The sequence below is a fragment of the Carassius carassius genome, chromosome 5, assembly GCF_963082965.1.
Source record: "Carassius carassius chromosome 5, fCarCar2.1, whole genome shotgun sequence".
NCBI lineage: Eukaryota > Metazoa > Chordata > Actinopteri > Cypriniformes > Cyprinidae > Carassius > Carassius carassius.
The window spans coordinates 14,576,451-14,597,644 of record NC_081759.1 but is presented as its reverse complement, the minus strand read 5'-3'; the positions used below and the strand labels follow the sequence as shown (position 1 = coordinate 14,597,644).

The window sequence follows — 21,194 nt, the reverse complement described above, 5'->3', positions numbered from 1 at the left end:
TCAGAAATGAAAACAAAATCTAATAAATTCACAATATTTTGAGTAGATTTTTTAACACATACTTTTATATTTGTCATGGATCTCCTAACATGGCATGTTTTAGGAATGACTGGTAGTTTAGCTTATGATCCATCTTGTTCATTTATTCCAATTTTAACCAAACTTAAATGTAAAATATTAATAGCAGAACTACAGAGAAATTGATCAGCATACTTTATCCTCATTTATGAAGCCCAAACAAACCTACAGTATAAGTGCTCAATTGATCTCATCTCCAAGCCATATGCTCTTATATTGCCCATTATTTCCCTTCCCATGCATCAATATTTAGGAAGGTTAAGAGATACTTCATAATGCATGCTACGAATCTGAGATCAGGTGTTTCTGTAATGATTTGGTATCTGTGCTGGTAAAGGGCTTGAGTGAAATCAATAACTGGAGACACCTGTCTCCTGCTCAGCTGTGAAAGGATCTATCATAGTGGAAACGTGATTTACGCTGCTAGAAGACAGATCAGGGGGACAGGCCACAGAGACAGATGTGGGTGGATGGAGAGATAGGGTGGATGCTGATAACGATGCACATCCTTCCTTGCCAGCAAGTGTCAGGGAACAAGACCGCTGTGTTTTCTTCTTCTACCAGCAATGAAAGGTCTGTAATCATCAGTGCCTTTCTATCTCAAGCAATGTGTGAATATACGTGCATTACTAACTGAGAAGCACTAGCACTAAAATAAATTAAGACAAATCATTGTGTCATTGTGAATAATATGCATGCAGCATATTATTTTTGTATCAGTGTATGCTGAAGTGAGTCTCTTACTAATATTTCAGCTTATAATGCCTATACTTCACAATATATAGTGTGCAAAAAAGTATGCCAAATGAGTAGTGTGTCTGTCTAAATACCTGGGCTGCTTCTGAAATCACTATATGGACAAAAGTATTGGGACACCCCCTTCTAATGTACAGGTCTGACAACTTTGGTAATTTCCACGTCTACAAATCTTAATGTTTGAGCATAGAATGATATTCTAGGGAATTGTGTGCTTCTAATTTTATAGCAACAGTTTGAACAGGACCCTTTCCTATTCTAACATGACAATGCATCTGTGTATAAGACAAGGTTCAAAAAGAAATGATTGTTTCAGGCAGTGTGGAAGAACTTGACTGGTTTGCAGAAAGCAAAGTCCTAATCCCGACAGAACACCTCTGATGTGACATTAAATGCAGACCTTGAGCCAAAAGCTCATCACTAAACATCGATGACTTTAGTAAGTCATTTTTTACTAAAGTAAGTTCTTCATCTAATACCAAGCACAGATTTTCTTTGTCAAATGTTAGTGGATCATGTTCAAAGTCAGACTTCATATACAGTAATAATCTAGAAATGGTCCAACACTGTATATTCTCTCAAAGATTTTACAGGTTTATGGTTAGACACATTCAACACAAACTGCAACTCAACATTTGTAGTATTAGTTTATGCAATGTGTCCAAAATACAGTTTTCGATCAATTAGATGTATTTACTATTGATCACAAAAATAAACTTGTCTTACCTCTTACATGCAAAGATTTTTGAGAGAGGGGGCATTTAGTTCACAGGTATGGAAATGAGGTTTGGAAGGATCCTGCAGGGAATATCATATAGAAACTGGCCGTGAGCGAGTAGCCTACATGATGTAAATACAAATCATTAATGTCACAGTCTGTCCTCTCCTGGCTCCATGCTATAGCAACCACAGTCTCATTTCAGATGTGTCATGCTGCATTATCGTCATACACACACACACACACACACACACACACAAGTTTACAGTCCAGTTTTCTTCTTTTGTCTGACACTTTGACCAGAGGCCAAATTGAATGACAGAACAAAACTGATGTCTACCTTGGTTTTCAGTGAAATTTAAGTACTAATTGTTTAATAAAACAAATGACTCAGTACAGTAAAAAAAGTACAGTAGAGTTAATGTTGGTCAACGCAGCTGTAACATTGTCTAATAAAGAACACAATACAACAATATGCATTTGGACTATTTTTTTCCCAACATAAAGGGGAAAAAGCTGTTCATATAACTGCACTTAGAAACAATTAGATACTTAAATATAATTCAAGTTAATTACATCCAAGTATATTTAAACATTTGTAGAGGACTATACCTATTATAGGCATTAATTCAAGCAATATTTATTTATATTTCTTTCTGTAATTTGGCACACTGAAGAGAGAGAAAACAAGGGAAAGAAAACGGATAACGTTAAACGTTAAAATTTGCATTTTGTTACAAATGGATGTGTTACAAAAGTAAGTGACAGTATACAAACACAGCAGGTCATCTGACTATCTAACATGTTCATTGTAGATTATTTAGAATTAATATTATTCAATGCTAATATTATAATATTTATATTTAAAAACGTATGATTTTATAAATAAAAAAATGTATGAATAGACAACTATTATTAAACTGGATAAAACTCAACAGAACAATATTTTCAATTGTCTTATTAAACATCTGAATATGAAAATAGTAATTATAATATTACTATATTACTTTATTATCTTTTTAAACTCTAATTCAATTGTACTCCTCAGCTAAGCTCCACATTTAGTCCAGTCATAGCACACCAGCTCAGTCAATTTGCCCTGCACTTTTAATGAACAAATTAGCTAATAACTCACGATCTGTAATGAACTAAAACAGTGTCATACTAAATTTATGAGGAATATTCATTTGTGCAGTTGCTTCATTTACTACATAGACTGCAAGGAGTGTGGGTGAACAGGAGCGATTAAAGGAGATAGATAGATAGATAGATAGATAGATAGATAGATAGATAGATAGATAGATAGATAGATAGATAGATAGATAGATAGATAGATAGATAGATAGATAGATAGATAGATAGATAGATGCTTCTGAAGCTGTTCAACTATTTCACTCCATAAGATTTGTTTGGACCTGCATGTGCTAAAAGAACTTAGAATTTCCCTCGCCCTTGACCTCCATCTATCACAGCTAGCAGGCAGCTTTTACGCTCGGCTGTTCCATTACTTTGCTCCTTTCTGTGGCATATTAAACAGATTAATAGAACTGCACTCCGGGGAGGGGGAAATGCCAGTCAATCTAACCTGCCGACACAAAGGCGAGAAAAGCAGACACGCCCGCTCTCATCCTGAGAGCTGATAAAAGAAAGACAAATGTCACACCAGAGGAAAGAGGAACTCTGAGAATGTTGACTTTCGGCTTCGATTTTGTAAACAGAGGAAGAATCTGAATAACTTGCTCACTGAGCACAGTGAAGTGGAGACTATTAAAGATTCCTTCTAAGGCAGGCATTATTATTTCTATTGTTCATATTTGTAAATACATACATGTTTAAAAATTACGGTTCCTAAAGAGGGTTTTTGCAGGAAAGCCATTTAAGAACAATTTGGTGTTTCTTAAAGACCCTTTCTATGAATTCCTAAAAGAACCTTTTTTTCTTAGTGTGAAGAACATTTTGAACCCTTTTCCACTATAAAGAACTTTTCCTTTGGTTCCACGGATATTAATGTTCTACACTGAATAATTAATATGTAAAAATAGTGAAAGGCATATTTTAAGATCAATATGGCTTTATTATTTTTTTTTGTCTTGTTCTCAATTAACCAATCAATCCAGTTTATTTCTATTTAATTTCTATAACATTCAAAAACAACATACATTGATCATAGTGCCATACATGACTAACCAACATATTATTTTAACACTACTAATGTAGTGTAACAATATTTTGAACATACTAATGATCAATACTACTAATGACTAGTAATAAAGGAGCTTATACATATGTGTGTGTGTCATTTTTATGTATCTGATTTTTATTTAATATTTATTTTAATTTATGTTTTTATTTTCATTGAAGTTTAATTAACTGTAATAACCCTGGTCTTACAAACACTCAAATGTAGACTATGAGTTACTATGATACCTTAAGAGCCTCAGTTCTCTTCCAATGATGTCTCAAAGCAATGAAATCAGTAACAAAATAAATGTAGCAATCTAATTTTAATCAAATTGAAAAAAAAAATAATAATAATCCACATATCTGTCAATTTAACAGATTAACAAATCGTCAGTTTTGTGAGACACATCAGAGGATAGCTGTTCCTGTCACAGAGAACTTCAGATCATTCTTCCCTGTAAAAACAATAGAGTGCTTCATTACATTCAATCTCATCTCATATCTCCCTCTCCCCTGCAGCTATGGGTGAAATTAAAGTGAGGTCTAACTGTCTATAGTATTAGCAGCTTAATCGTCCTGTCCTGCTCCCCGCAGGCGTGCCAATCGTGCACGTTTTAGTTTAATTGTAAACCATATTGGTCCATAACCTGCAGTCAGCATCTCGCTGTGAAGCGTGAAGGGAAATGGAGGTGTGAGATATCCATTCAGTGAACTTTACGTAAACGCTGTTAGATGTTACTGGTCTAGCAACAGCATCCATGTGTCAATCCCTCATCTTAACTGTCACAGAAAAAACTCAGTGTTCACCTGCTAGTATATATATATATATATATATGCAGTGCCACCTGCTGATTGGATGGAACTTGCTCTATTTCTGAAGTGTACAGTATATACGCTGTAGTGCACACTGAAAATGTAAACTTTTTAGGTCCCACTTTATATTAAATGGCCCTAACTACTATGTATTCACATTTAAAATAATCATTTGGTACAGTGCACCTATTGGTACATGTTTTTACATTGTAATTATATTTTTACAAATACCTGAACATAATTACATCTGTAATTATTTATTTACATCTTAACCCACCCTTAAACCTACCCATACCACTAAACCTGTCCCTAACCTTACCCATATCCCACCTCAATAGCAGCAATCATGCATGCAATATGAACACAATAAGTACATTGTACTTATTATCTGATGCAAATGCATAATAGTTGAGGCCACTTAATATAAAGTAGGACACATTTTACACTACACATGAAATACAGTACCTGGATGACCTCCTACATTTAAGCAATACACTGTGAAAATACTGCATCCCACAACACACAGCCGTTAGCCATGTTAGCCTACAGTTTTGTGTGTGTTGTTGTACTGTTTAATCCATGCTGCTTCAAATACTGTTAATTATTATTGAGCATTCATGTTTTTTTTAAGTAATATAAATATCATCAATAAAATTAGCATTACTTTTAATTAATCTGCATGTAGCAATTGTGTACAGTAATAAAGCACATGAAGTAACTTCCTTCATGAAGAGAATAAATAATTCAACATTACACCTCTGTTTATAAAAGCATGTTTTCCCCCACTGACCCTGTGTAGCGAAGGTCTTGTCTTAAACAAGGTGGTCATAGTCAGTAACTGGTCCAGAATGCATCTACAGCCTCTCTTTATCTGATCAATGAGCCTCTCCAGACTCTCAGACTGTTAATTGATGAAGTAATCCAGTCATTAATCACTGTAGGTAGCTAATGAGAGACGTCTGAGTAAATAATGCTGCTGCCTTGTCGTTGTTGCCATCATCATCTTCTTCTTCCTGTGTGTGTGGACAGACGAGAGTGCAGCAGAATGCCGGGAGAAGGAAAAAACCTCAACACATTAAAAGAAAATGACTGAACTACATTGAAATACATTATGAATGAACAATCGATGTTTCATTTATGTATAATCCTGAATCTCAGTGAAATCTGGTTAAATATTTAAAATAAACCCTTTTTCTATATTATTTTTAGGGATTCAAGCGCATAGTGCTGAAATCATTGTAATTGTTAGAATGACCAAGGATCAGCAATCTCCTTGTAAAACATGATCAAGCAGACTAAACCTTCAGTCGTCATTGAAATGTGATACTTGGAGGCAGAGAGCTGCATGGGTCCGATTTTGTAAATCCGCACCCGTCCGTACTCGCAGTGCTTAAAACCGCCTCCGACCCGTTTTCCGACAGCAGCACTAATTAAAATCCGCACCCGACCCGACCCGCTTAAAATGGAAACGACACCTGACCCGCACCCGAAATCAAATCAGTTAAGCCAATCACATTAGACACACTTTTTTCTAATTTTATTGCCAGGTCATACAGAAGTTATTTATGGAAAACTCTTTTTAAAAGATATTCGTTTTTTATACATTTTATCTTAATTTTGATCAATGTTTTATCAATCAATTGCCCGTATTTAATAAATAAGAAGCAAATATATAGCAGACAATGTAATAACCTTAGTGTAATTGACAGAAATACTAAAACATATTTTGCTACCTAAAAGTTAAATATTTTTTGTGTCACGCATGCAGGCATGTCTATTTCCCTCATATTAAATATAAAACGCATGTGGACTGATATTTTTCCAATGTCTGGACTCCTTTATTAATGGAGTATATAAACAGAAGTTTCAATATATTGGTATTAAATGCATTTTCTGAGAATTTATATTTCAGGTTTTTACTGCAAATGTCAAAATACGTGCTCTTTGGTCCATCAGTGCTTGAGTCACACCCATTTTTAAATCGTTCACAGCTGAGCGTCGCGAGAGGCGGATCTGCGCCAGAGCGCACATGTGAATGAGCTGCACAAAGTCATTTTCAGATGCAATTTAAAAAAAAAAAAAAAAAAAAAAAAACCTGGATAGCCTAGATTAGGCCAATATTCACAAATGTGTTAGCTATGGAATGAAATATCTGATATTCTGATTGTCAAATACATGCAAGTGGAAGTGTATTGTTGTTTAAACACCTTTATAACGATCGCGTTAGTTGAGCTGTATGCGCGATATAATTTTATGACACAAATTTTGAAATAGGCTTAAATCAAACACATTTTAATTCAGATCTTTATATATATATATATATATATATATATATATATATATATATATATATATACAGAATCTGTCCGACCCGCACCCGTATCTGACACAGTTGGATATTTTTCACCCGTTTCAGCCAAATTTGCGGGTCACCCGAACCCGTGCAGGACTCTACTTGGAGGGATGGTGTACACACCATCTACAACTACACCAAGGCTCGCTCCAGCCGGTCTGATGGGGGCGCTACAGCGGTCAAAAGTACAAAATTGTTAACAACTCCTAAACAGTTCATCACAGGCTCGTGTCTTATGTCGTAGAAACCTTGGATTACGTCAGCCAAAGCACACGCCTCGGATTCGGCTGCCATGCTGGCAAAATTTTCAAGTATTCTGGATTTTTTGAAAAACGTACTTTTGCGAACTAGAACTATTCTCTGGAGAACGAATATCAATAATAAAAAAAAAAAAAAGCTTTCAAAATGTTCAAAAAGGGCGGGGCTGATTTTACTAAAACAGCTATACTCTATCTTTTGAACAGAATGAGAAATATTCACCAAATTCACTTTACAATGTATGTAAGATCTGAGATCACATGAAAAACATTGTGGAGTTTGGCCACTTAGTGGCGCTATAAAAAAACTACCATATTTTTCGGACTATAAGTCGCACCTGAGTATAAGTCGCATCAGTCCAAAAATACGTCATGACGAGGAAAAAAACATATACAAGTCGCACTGGACTATAAGTCGTATTTATTTAGAACCAAGCACCAAGATAAAACATTACCATCTACAGCCGCGAGAGGGTGCTCTATGCTGCTCAGTGGTAGGCTTCAGGAGCACTGAGCAGCATAGAGCACCTTCTCGCGGCTGTAGATGGTAATGTTTTCTCTTGGTTCATGTCTCTTAGTTCATTTCTCTCGGTTCATGTCAAATTAATTTTGATAAATAAGTCGCACCTGACTATAAGTCGCAGGACCAGCCAAACTATGAAAAAAAGTGTGACTTATAGTCCGGAAAATACGGTAAAAATCCCCAACTATGCAACCGCTTGTCCTATTAATATAAAAATCTGTATGCACAGTTTTGGTCCAAAATGCTATAAGACTCTTTATAGAATTTGTCCTCATAGACACAATGAGTGATGAGCGATGAATTGCACTATAAGCGATGAATTTTGAGCACATATTTATAAGGTTAACACCTTTAAGGTTAACAGAGGCTGATCTGAAAAAAAAACTCAGTGGGCCTGTTTGATTCACAACATCTAAAGCTCTGTGATAAATTTGGAAGAAATAGTTTTTATAAAAAACGACATCATATCATCTACACATTCGATAACACTTGCCTCCTAAAAGTGAATAAAGATATCTGGCAGATTTCATTACAATGTCTGCAGACGCATTGACTAAAAAAACAAACATTTACAAATGATTTTCATTAATTATTTTTATACAAACTTTAAAAATGTAAATTCATCTTTTTTAAAAGTAAAAAATAAAGAAATAATAAGTTATGTTTTTCCTGAGCTGTGTTTAATTTCTAACAAATACATTTTGAGGTTACCAGAAATTTAGAACAATATTTACTTACATATATATTAACATACCTGTGGCTGCAGACACATTGAGAGATTCTACTCCAGGGCGCAGGTTCCTGCTCGGAGGGATGGTGAGCAGGACGTCACACATCTGACACAGCTCTGGAGAAAGACTGTCACCCTCTCCACCTGATAGCACACACACAATGTAACGCAGTGTAACGCAAAGAGAACACAACAATTATGAGTCTAAATATGTCTGAACACACACTTGCTCTTACCCATTAACAGTAGTGTAGGTCTGGACATCTTGAAATCTGAACATGGCATAACTGTGGATTCAGGACTGTGTTCCTTTAACTCAACAGTACCAACTACTTGCCAACCTTCTTCCACTTTCACCTATAATATCAAGAACAATGAGCTTTTAGCTATTAAACAATGGAAATCCTGATAATTAATTATGAGATGTTTCTCAAAAGAACTAGGCAGACGGTCTAAAACCTCAACAGTTTTCTTAAACTGCCCTCTACAGGCTACAGATGGGATTTTCCTTTCACTAAGCTTTTCTATTATGAAAACCTGTTTCATAACTCAATTAAGTTGCAAAAACAACAAATGAATTTAATCTTCATTTCTTTCTTTTTTCCCACTAGTTTTTTTTTTTCGTTTTGAGAAGTATGATGCTCTCCTTGCAAATATATATATATACACAAACAATTTTACAGTTTTGTTTTTGTTACCACGAAACATAATTTATGGGACTTCTTTCAGATTTTTTTGCCCCAAAATAAAATTTGCTTTTCTTAATAATTGTACTCATATTTATACCAGTTTGTGCTGATTTGCAGTGATATATATATATAATTATTATTTATATAATTAGTATTAGTGACACTAGTATTCACCTGATGGAATTCACTGCAATAACACTTGAACACGTATTCATCAGTTTGTTTGGGCTCAGAATTGTTGATTTTGAGTTAGCATCGCTAATAAATAAAAATCGCCAATAAATCAATCGCTATTGCAACCTGGACCAATTTGTAAAACCATGAGCTAAACCACATTTGAGTTAACTGCCCTCTACTGGCTACAAATAGAAACTTAGTCTACGTTTACACTGGCACCAAAAATCTGTTTTTACTCACATGTGACACAGATCGTAAACATAACAATCTGCACAAGATTCGATTTTTTGCATCCGTTCTGAGTCACTTCCATATGAGGTTTTAAATCAGATACATATCAGATATCTGAACATCTGACCTACGTCTAAACATGTAAATCCCACTGAAATTCCAAACGAGGTGAAGTTTTGTAAAGTCGTTTAGGGCACTTGTCAACTGGTCAGGTTTGACTGACAAGAAAAATCAGCTGTATTTAGTGTTGAAGCTGCTGCTAACCAAAAGGATACTTTCCATTCAGAATTAAAGCACCAGCAACGCTGTATGCGCATTAAATAAAACAGATTTTTCAATATTAGCCGACTAAAATGGATATATGATTTAAAAAGAACCGACCTCAGCCACATCCAATACACTATATTCGTTTTTCAACAACAAACAAAACCACGTGGAACAGCTTTCAGTTCACTAGCAGTGGTCAAATGTGTGAACGTGAAGCCCAGAGTGTTTACTTTCACTTCTGCTCCCAGATCAGAGTTATAAGCCCCGTTTCTGTGTAACTACTGAATCAAAAAGCAGTGCTAGATGGTTTGAGAACAGGGTATTTATATCCGCTCCGAGCATGCGCATGAGTGACTTCCGGCTGCTTCCGGTAACGTTACTGTGTTACTATGCAACGAGACGCTCTGGTGTGTTGTATTAACTTCCTACCGGAGCATTGCATTAAGAAGTAACTTAAATGTCAAAGCTGCTTATCCTTGTTCATGCTTGGTGTGCGTTTTTAAATAGTCAACCGATGCAAATGATACACTGAACCTACAGACTTCTATCTTTTGAGACCGAGCGTCAGATATGGCCGACGGTTGGTGCACTGACACCGGTGAATCGGTTTACCGTTCCCGGGATGCAGTTAAAAACTTACGAATACGGTAAGTGACGTCGTCTGAGTGTACTTGACATCTAGATTATAATAATAGTTTAAATACTATTAAATGTACCAAACGTCTTTACCATATCAAATACCATGGTATTCTTAAAAACAACTTGTAGCACAAGGTATATACTATTGTGTACGAATTTCAGTTCCATTATATATATATATATATATATATATATATATATATTAAAGTACCGTGGTATGCTCATCTTACACATAAATGCACCATGATACTGCTATACTGTCTTTACCATAATTCTCTTTTACCAAATCCATGTACCACTCTATATACTGTACATGACACTTTAAGTCACTAAATATAATATACAGTTGCAACATGCCCCAAGACAACATGTATTACATATGATACTACTGTTACTGTTTTGTTTCTGTTTTAGAGTGCGCATACAGCGTGTGACCTCCACAGCTGCTCTGTCTCAACATCTCCATCAGCAAGTGCTTTCTCAGCAGGAGATAGGAGTTATAGAGCTGGACACCTTCAGCTCTCAGACACAAGCAGCTTCCAGTACGTGAAGGATGCTGATATAAAGCTGTCAATTCACTGGCATATGGTGGATAATCATTTTCTCTCTCTCTTTCTAACACAGCCACTGATGCGGAGGAACTGGTGGTTGGTTGGCAAGAGAAGTTCTTTAGTCAGGTAGGCCACTAGTGAGATCAAAGCTGTGTGCGCTACTAAACTGACCAGATTTCAATAAAGGAAACTGGGGAGATTTCCTATTTAAGTGTTCAATATTTCATTGAAATCTCACTTTGTATTATATTGTTATTATTTTTTTTTTTGTTGTAAAAATGGGGACAATATAATGTTTTGTTTAATTGTTGTGGGTGTTTCCTGTGCTTTTATTAAAATTAATATTTATTATGTTAGTTTGATTGTTATGAATTTTGGACTGGTTTTAATACACCGTAAATCACACTATAGTTATAGTAACTATTGTGAATAGCAAGCAGTGCAAAACTAACAAGGCTTTACCAAAACACATTATATAAGAACATATGATAAATAAATATTTTAAACATTTTCTAATTGTACGGTACTTAATACTTTCATTTCCTTTCATCACTTTTATTAACTTTTCAAATGGTATTTTAGGTTTGTGTATGGAAATGACTATTACTATCCTTAATTAGGCTTATTACTTTTCATTTTAGACTCATTTTGAGCACAACGTATGTGTTTTCTGCAAATGTAATTGTTGCAGGTGTTAATGTTTAGCTGTTCTTTTTCTTTTTTTGTCTCTTTTGGTCATCGATAATATTAGTGCTCCGCTCTCAATGATCAATGTAGTTTGCAGCCGAATTTATTGATTGCAAATAATCACTACGTGATTGCTCTGATAACCAGCTGGCTATGTTGGTCAGGCTTTTTTGCATTGTATCTGTGAGCTGTTTCGAACATGCTCTAAAACTGGAACAGCTCCAATCAAGGGCAATACACCAAAAACATGTGGTCACCCTGTGCTAAATAGTAAGTTTTCATAGTGTATCTGATGAGTTCTGCTTTGTCATTTACATGCAGTATGAAGTGGATCTTTACCAAACAGAGTCAAATTGTCAAACACCACTGGAGCGTCAGTATCACACAGAAATAATGGCAACGGAAAGATCCAAAAGAAGACAAAACCAGCGCATTTTCACCTACACAGACTTTGATCGCTTCTCCAAATGTGAAGAGGTCGGTTGACTATACCGTTTTCTTTTTTAAACCTGACAGAAACATACCCAGGTCATATTTCATCAAAAAAAATAAAAATAAAAAATAACTAAATTTTATTGCATAAAGAGAATCAAACATCATTTAAGGTCATCATTTGCTCACCTCCGTGTCATTCCAAACCTGTAAAAATGTATTTCTTCTGCTGTACACACACACAAAAAAATATATTTTAAAGAATGCTAATAACCAAACCGTTTCAGTTCCCAGTGACTTTAATTGGAATTGGAATAGGTTTCCCGCCAAAAGACGATTTGAGAAATTAAAAATTGTCATGAAAACATCACAATACAGTATCTTAATATTTTGAAATTAGGCTTAATTTCCTTTAAGCTAATTAAATTTCTTGTTTATTTATGTAATAAGATATTAACAAAGATATGACCCAGATATGGTTTCAACAGGTTTGGTGAGATTCACCAGTGGATGTATAGGCTGCATGAGTTTTTCCAGATTTCTGAAGTTGTGATTGTATTGACAGCAAGCTCAGAGTCTGCTGATCCCAGCTCAGCCTACACCAACCTTTTTAGCAGAACGCATGGCCAATGTTAGGCACAGGAGACAAGAGAGACGTCCTGTGTAAGTGCACCTAGAAGTATAGTGTAGTTGTCTTTGAAGTGCTTTTCTGTAAAGCCTTTATCATATTTGAAAAGTTAAGGAGGTTTACCTTGTTTTTATTTTATTTATTTTTTACACACAACTAAGAGAGTCTAATGTTCCCAAGTCCCGTTTAATCACATGGGAGCCTTCGGAGGAGTTCATAAAGAACAGTCACATCATCAACACACCAGTGCAGGCCATGTACATCATGGGAGATCTTGGGCCTTCAGGAAAGTAAGTGTGACTATACTCTTCTTTATCCACTTAAACATATCATACATTTTCTTATCATTTATTTGACAAGAGGTCCATTAATAATGCATTTGAAGTTTTTTTTTTTTTTTTTTTTTTTTTAGGTTTTGTTTTAGTTTTATATCACCATTTTCCACTCTCTATCTTACCATAAAATTAAACTGACATTTTTGTTGCTGCATCTTTAAAACTTCTAGGTAAATAATCTACAGAAATGTTACAAACAGTGTTATTTCAAAAATACAAAGAAAAATACTTTACTTAACAATTTTTTATGATATGACCCATTTAAAATAATGTGAAATAACCAGGCATGTAACTGTTTTACAGGTTGGGCTTGAAAGAGAATGAATATGTATTATGCGCCATAAAAGCAGACAGTAATGGAGTAATCACAATAAAACCAGACTTTAACAACAATAGAGGAGCCTACAGGCAAGACCTACCACTTCTGTCAACTTCTCTTGTGAATAATATTGGGACGAGTTCATTGTGATTACAGAAGGTGTATTTGACTGTCTTTCACACCAGGCTGGAAACACAGGGGGAGAAGAGGGAGGTGTGGAGGCTGTATCTGGAGAACGCCTCATCACACATTCATGTGAAGGAGAACGAGAGAGAGCAGCACATGTACAGAGATGTATGTCCCTTTGTTCATGCCTAGGATTGGTGGTTTACTATCTCACTCACTCTCTGAGTGAGTACCTTCTAAGGCAGCATCCTGACACAGAATCTCATAAGGGATGGATTAGAAACATTTGTGACCCTGGACCACAAAACCAATCATAAATAGCATGGGTATATTAGTAGCAATAGCGAAAAATACGTTGTATGGGTCAAGATGATTGATTTTTCTTTTATGCCAAAAATCATTAGGATATTAGATCATGTTCCATGACGATATTGTGTATGTTTCCTACCGTAATATCTCAAAACTTAATTTTTGATCAGTAATATTTATTGCTAAGGACTTCATTTAGACAGCTTTAGAGGCGATTTTCTCAATTTTTAGATTAGTTTTTTTTTTTTTTGCACCCTCAGATTCCAGATAGTCAAATAGTTGTATCTCGACCAAATATTGCCCTATCCTCAAATCTGGCTCGCGAGATCAGCTTTCCTGCAGAGTTTAGGTCAAACCCTAATCAAACACACCTGAGTTTGCTAATCAGTGTCTTCAGGATCATTAGAAATTCACAGGTAGGTTTTGATCAGGGTTTGAGCTAAACTCTGCAGGAAAGTGGATCCCGCGAGCCAGATTTGAGGATCACTGTCCTATCCTAACAAACCATAAATCAATGGAAAGCTTATTTATTCAGCTTTCAGATGATGCATAAATCTCAATTAAAAAAAATTCGGTTTATGGTTTTATATTTTTTTGGGTTTTGGGTACTTGTGGATTGCTGACCCTCATCATTCTCATGCAATTTTTTTTTTTTTTTTTTTTTTTTTTTTTAAGCTGTACACACGTCACAAAGATTACCTCAACAGCCTGGTTGGCCAAGACTTTGAAATGGTAAGAATTGCAATTTTTATCCAGACTTATGGTGTCATACATATGTTCCAAATAAAAAGGTGACATTTTCATTCTGATTGTCCAACACTTCGTTTAGCCACCTCTAGGGATCCTTCGCCTGATTGTAAATGGAGAGATTGGTGAGTATTAACAGTTATCCTGTATCATAAAGATTAGCCTAGATTTACTGTGGGCAAAGCAGTATAGCATCAGTACATTAAAGGCATGCTTAAATTGCAGTGTTTGCAGTGTGTATATATATATATATATATATATATTATATATAATATATTTTAATTTTAGCAAATGCTTGGTCTCAGAAGTTACTGCTCACAATATAATGTTCAATTTTTCCTTTCAGTTTCTGCTCAGGGTTATGAGTATGACAATCTTTATGTCAATTTCTTCCTGGATTTACCAAATAGTAAGTCAACCTATTCTCAACCACATAACCTATTCTCAACCTCAAAAAATATTTCAACAGTTAAGTCTCACTTATAAATGTATGCGCGCCATTGCATTTGATTTCCAAAATCAAACGAAGTGGTATTCATTTTACAGAAAGATTTTAAAGAAAGCACAAGTACACTTTTTCAGCAAAAAAGTATTAGTTTGCTTATTTTTCAATAGTAATGTTTTAAATGAAGGCAAAGGTAAACATTCTGGTTTTTAAACTAATGAAATGACATTCGGACATTTTAAGCGTGAATTAAGTGGACAGACATTAGTCATTGTTTTTTATGTCAGTAATTGATGTTGTTTCATGTTTTTTAGATTGGTCCAGTGTTCCCTTTCACTGTCTGTCCGGTGTGACTCAGACGTGTCGCACACACAGTGTGGAAAAGGTAAGATGTCATTTTAATAAACCCCATCAACCGGCTCTGTGTTCATGGAACTGTGGTAAACATGTTCTCTGTTTTATAGGAGGATGTTGCCTTCTTCTCCTATCCATTCAGCTTTGAGACCTTCTTCCACAAGGAAGATGAGTCTGATGGTGAGATCTTTGATTGCCTCAGAATATATGGAACTAATGATAAGAAAAATACATTACACAGACAACGTCCCGAAGATATGAAAATAAATGATCAGTGAATAAACACAGGTGCTGATCATCTGTGCAGGGTCAATGCCCCAGTGGCCAGTGCTGTATTTCAAAGTTCTCTCGTTGGATTTCTGGCAGCGCTACAGAACTGAAGGCTATGGCTTCCTGGTCATTCCCTCAATGCCGGGTAGGACAGTATTTTGTTCTGAAATATCGCAAATTATAATGTAGTGACATTCATGTCAGATGTTCTCCTGAAACTCTTTCTTTTTAATCCTACATAACCAATTCACAAAGCATTAATTTTGTTTAGTAAAATTGTGATGTGGGTGACATTGGCACCATAAACATGTGACAGGTTTTTTAGATAATTTCCTATTTAAATCATAAATATCAACCATAAACATTTCCACAAACATTCCTTTAAATGCAAATGCAATTAAATTAATTAAAAGAAACCATAAAGGCATGTTACAAATCATTTCTAAAAGGAATGTTTCTTGAGCACCAAATTCAGGATATTAGAATGATTTCTGAAGGATTATATGACAGTGGAGCCTGGAGTAATGGCTGCTGAAAATTCAGCTATAAATACATTTTTATTATTTATTATAAAACATTTTGGAGTAATGGTGTTATTGCTGCTAAAAATATTTAAATATTCAAACTCATTAAATTGTAATTTTTTTTTTCTCGATCAAATAAATGCAGCCTGGGTGATCCACTTTATTAATCACAATGATGTACTTTTGTCACGTGTCATTCCAATTCAAGATTTTAAACCAAGGACATTGTTTATTTAATTAACTGTAGCAAATTTTGTACAAGTAAGTTCTTGTACCTACATTTTGTGACTTCATGTTTTTAGGGTATCACAGGATGACTTGCCACACATGGAGACCCCTCCAGTCCGGCACCGTGGCTGAACTGAGACGCTTCTTCATCGGCGGAGCACCTGAACTCGAGGACATCAGTTATGTCCGAGTGCCTGGCACTTTCAAGGTGACTCTTTATACATTTCCTGCTGTAAAGATTTGCACTAGCATGTCCAGTAATTCAATTTAACAGTTTAATGTTCTATATGTTGCTTCTATTTTTAGGGAGAGCGGTTGAGTCGGTTTGGCTTTCGCACTCAAACCACTGGAAGTGTGACCTTTACTCTTAATTGTATCCAGCATGCCAGGTTGGCCAACACAATCTCAGCATTTTGTCATTGCAACAGTAGTATTTTGCTCCTTTAAGACCATAAAAGCTTTTTTTATTTTATTCAGGGCTTTTATTGATGCCATCACCCTGAAGAAAAGAAGGCAGACTGTTCTGGATCAGCTGGGCGGACACAGTCAGCAGGGCTCTGTCTATAATGTTCTGGGTAAGACAAGACTAAATAGCTTTAGGACCTTATTGCTATTAATTAGTGCCACTTGCCAAGGTCATTGTTCACATTTAGAGTTAGAAGTTTCAAAAAAAAAACCTTTCCCAAGTTGCTATTGACCTCCGTACAGACAAACAATATATCATATTTTACAGGATGTATGTACTTTCTGATTTGGTGTGTGTTTATGATTTCAGAAGCATTTCAGAGGGCACGTAAGCGAATGCAGGAGGCAAGAGACACTTTACCCAGAGACCTCATCAACACCTCTGCCCAATTAAACTCTGAGTCTTCTGCATAGCAACATTACACATGGAACGTGTATAATAATACTGGTTATGTGTATAGTACGTTTTTGTATAGTTTGAAATGTATAGATTTTTTTTTTCAGTTTCAGTTGTTTACTTGTTTTATGTATGTGCATTCTACCTATTTCTTTTACTTTTTGCAAATGTACTTAATGAAAACATTATTATTGTAAAAACTAAACAGGATTGCTTTGGTAACTTATCGAGAATGAGCAATTTCAAAGAGAATTTAGCCCAAATTCACAGTCCCATAAAAGTGCAGATAGGAGTGGAAAGTTCAGTGGGTGATCTACTGCTAATGTGCAAATGAAACAACACAGACTAATTTCCATAATGACCAGAGCAAATTAGAAACAATCACAGCCATGTCAAGCGCAAAATGGGTTAAGACACTTGTTTTGGGCATTAAATAATGTGCAATGATGCAAATACCAGTAAATGAACTACCGCAAACCCTTGTAAATCACATTGCATGATTTACTTAAATACTGTCCTCCCATGAATTTTCCTAATTAAATAATTGCTAGTTTTTCTCTGTTTTTAGTCAATTCTGACAGTAGTTTTTTTTTAATGCCAAAAGAGAGATTGCGTTGGTTAAATCTGACCATAATTGTGCATAATGTTTCACAAACTAATAGATGTGTTTGTGCTATTATTTCACACAGCGAGGTTTATTATATTTCAATTATTTCAGACTTTTTATACTTTTAAAAGGTAAGGAAGAAACATATTTGGATATTTTTAGTTTTGTGGCTACATATTTGTGGATCGTTTATATGCGATAAACTACAACTGTGGTTAGGTGAACTTGATAACTGGAACTGAATTTATGCTGTAGATCCACTCAAATGACTTTCCAAGAGTTGGTTAAAAGTACTTGCACAAAAGTCTAATGTCTAATGCAGACAGTGAGACATGCCAAGCACATAAATAAACAGCAGAGGGCACCATCTTATCTATAAACAAGCCACACGTGTCATAAAAACATGGAAGGGCAGTCATATGATTCATGGGAATTGTTACAGTTACTTAGTTCTCTACAGATTTGTGTTGTCAAAAGACATGCATGATCACATGGCCTTCATTTGATTTGGATGGATATAGTGAGAACATAATGTCAGCTATCAGCACTCCTGTGTTCACAGCCCTTGAGGCAGGCAGTCGGATTAAAACACAGCCCACTGTCCCCCAGACCACCTGTCCATGTGTAAAGTGAAGCCAAATGCACAGACTCTTTGGGTATCATGCTGCTGTGTGAAGTGTTCTCCATTTTCATTCTTTAAAATACATTTCTTAATATGTTCTTTGTCAGGGTGTACAGTTCCATGGAGAATCTTTAAAATCCATGGAACTTTCCCACCACACAGAAGTTCTTTGTAGTAGAAAAGTGTTCTTAGGATAGAAAAAGTTTTTAACATTAAAATGTTAAATAGCCATTTCTGTTTATCCTGGCACTTTTATTTTTAAGAGTATATTACTGGGTCTAAAGAGGGGTTGGCAATGTCAGAACTGGGCAATTCAGTCCTGGTGCCTATATAACAGCTGTTTCTGTCAGAATGCATCCTGCCATGATTGCACGTCACTGAGACACAAAGTCAGAGATTGCACCACCACCAAGAAACAGAAGCTTCATTAGTTCGAGGAACTTTTTTACCTTTTTGTTTCGGCCTAAAATGAATGATTTTACTGCTGCTTTTCTCAAACTTTGCGGTGATATTTGCTGAATTTCTTGTTTGTTTTGCAGTGAAAATATACCACAGACAAAATTCTCTTTAACACTGTTATGACTTTTTCTGTCTTCGAGAACCACATTTAAGGACACCAGCACTAGTGCCATTAAGTTCAACAGAAGGTGGCACCAGCACCTGACAGGAAAGCACTCACCCTAATCACACATGTGCATCATGGAGAAGTCTATTTGATGTCTGCATATATGAAAGATGTATTTTTAAGAGTGTTGAGATGTGAGATTTATTAGAATGCATGTAAAACTGCTTCTGAGATGTTTATCAGAGTACACAGCAGATGAATCCCAGATCTTTAACAGACGTCTTACAGATGTAATAAATATAGGCCTATTACATCTGATAAAATTTACTTTTATTACTGTCATTCATAATGTCTAAATATAATTAAATTAATATATATATATATATATATATATATATATATATATATATAAGTACATCTCTGCAGCCATTAGTGGTAATTGTATATGTTTTTTATTTTTAAATAATTGTTTGCTTTCCTACATTATGAAACTTTTAGTTTTAACATGGGGGAAACCTATGAAGGATGAACAAATATTGTCACATTAAAAATAAATTTCAAATTCGGTAATACTTAATGCTTTGAAGTGCTGGGAAAAGTTATGTAAAAGCATTTTAAAACACTCAAAAACACTAGACCATTTCTGCCACAAGTTCCTATAGTTTTACTATGTTAAATCATTCGGCAATTACGAAAATTTACGAGCTTTTGTGAAAATTGCAGAGTTTGCTTGATTTTGCGATAAATTCAGTGATCGCAAAATCCTGGAGGTACTGAAAAGAAGTCAGAATTGTGAGTTTGAAAAATTTATTCTGCAAACTTGTAATTAAAAAAAGTCTGAACTGTGAGATAAAAAGTCACAATTACCTTTTTTATTTTTTTATTCTGTTTCTATTTACTTACACTCAAATCATTCCAGACTAATGTTGTTCATTGGTTTTTGTTTGTCTTGTTACTGATGATAATATGGTCACAGCACACTAAGTGAACACAACTTAAATGTGAGAGTTGTAAGCAGATAGGAATATTTTCAGTTTTGGTCTTTTCCTCAAACAAAATTTTTAAATTTCTTAAAATAACAGCACATGTGTATGTTTTAATACATTTTAATGTTAATTTTGGACCTTGACAGCCCTGTCACAATTCACAAGAGCAGCCAGAACATTATGCTAAACATCTACTCTTTGTGTTCATGACAACATGGTGTGCAAGTGTTATTTTCCCCATGTAACTGAAGTCAATGGTCACCAAGACAGTTTGGTTAGTTCTTCAAAAAAAGTGAAGTGAAGTGACATACAGCCAAGTATGGTGACCCATACTCAGAATTTGTGCTCTATATTTTTTACCCATCCAAAGTGCACATACACAGTGGGCAGCCATTTATGCTGCAGCACCCAGGGAGCAGGTGGGGCTTCAGTGCCTTGCTCAAGGGCACCTAAGTCATGGTATTGCCAGCCCAAGACTCAAACCCACAACCTTAGGGTTAGGAATCAAACTCTCTAACCACTAAGCCACGATTTCTCCAAAGAAAAAAAATAAAATAAAAAAAAATAATAATTATATATATATATATATATATATATATATATACACATACAGTAGGATGAAATTAATACAGGTTTGGAACCACATAAGTGTGAATCAATGATAACAGAATCTTCATTTTAAGGTGAACAAATCCTTTAAAATCATCTTGTTTGATTGTAGGTTGAAATATTTAGTGTCCAAGAAGTAATTAAGTTTTAAATAGTTTTGAATAGCTGGGTTTTAAAACTCACCAAACTACTGGTAAATGTGACCATATCTTGACACTGGCAACTACTCACAGCATTTTTGTTTGTTTGTTTGTTTGTTTGTTTGTTTTTTGATGTTTTTTGCACAAGTACTCAAATTTTCTTTCCAACTTCTATGTTGTGTCATTTATATATGACAGAATTATTTATATATGACTGGATTCTAAAAATTAAAAATAAAGAATATCATTATAATAGTAAGCAATGCAAAGCAGATTAGATGGAATTCCTGGTGGCTGGCATTGAGGCGTCATGCCTGGCACAGCATGACCTCATCCTGTCATCACATTGACATCTATTAGCATATGACTCATTCATCCTCCTGCGTCTGCTTTAGCTTGTCAGCTATGCCAGGCATCTTCATTAGAGAGGCCCGCT

The 21,194-nt window shown here is 35.1% G+C and overlaps 1 protein-coding gene and 1 long non-coding RNA gene across 2 annotated transcripts; one reads left to right on the top strand and one right to left on the bottom strand.

Annotated features, from left to right (window-relative positions):
* Positions 1 to 6,998: 6,998 nt before the first annotated feature.
* On the bottom strand, positions 6,999 to 9,716 carry LOC132140303 (uncharacterized). Its single transcript, XR_009433772.1, has 4 exons — positions 9,516 to 9,716; positions 8,646 to 8,766; positions 8,434 to 8,553; positions 6,999 to 7,069 (listed from the first exon to the last, which is right to left on the bottom strand). It is a non-coding gene; the product is annotated as an uncharacterized LOC132140303 (long non-coding RNA).
* A 421-nt stretch (positions 9,717 to 10,137) lies between these two features.
* Positions 10,138 to 19,023, top strand: LOC132140825 (tectonic-like complex member MKS1). Its single transcript, XM_059549827.1, has 18 exons — positions 10,138 to 10,420; positions 10,827 to 10,954; positions 11,037 to 11,089; positions 11,972 to 12,127; positions 12,648 to 12,745; positions 12,872 to 13,000; positions 13,349 to 13,453; positions 13,550 to 13,658; positions 14,475 to 14,531; positions 14,629 to 14,671; positions 14,893 to 14,955; positions 15,306 to 15,376; positions 15,456 to 15,525; positions 15,653 to 15,760; positions 16,442 to 16,575; positions 16,674 to 16,756; positions 16,845 to 16,942; positions 17,143 to 19,023. The coding sequence occupies exons 1-18, from the start codon at positions 10,344 to 10,346 to the stop codon at positions 17,244 to 17,246; spliced, it is 1,686 nt and encodes a 561-aa protein (XP_059405810.1). The 5' UTR covers positions 10,138 to 10,343; the 3' UTR covers positions 17,247 to 19,023.
* Positions 19,024 to 21,194: the final 2,171 nt, after the last annotated feature.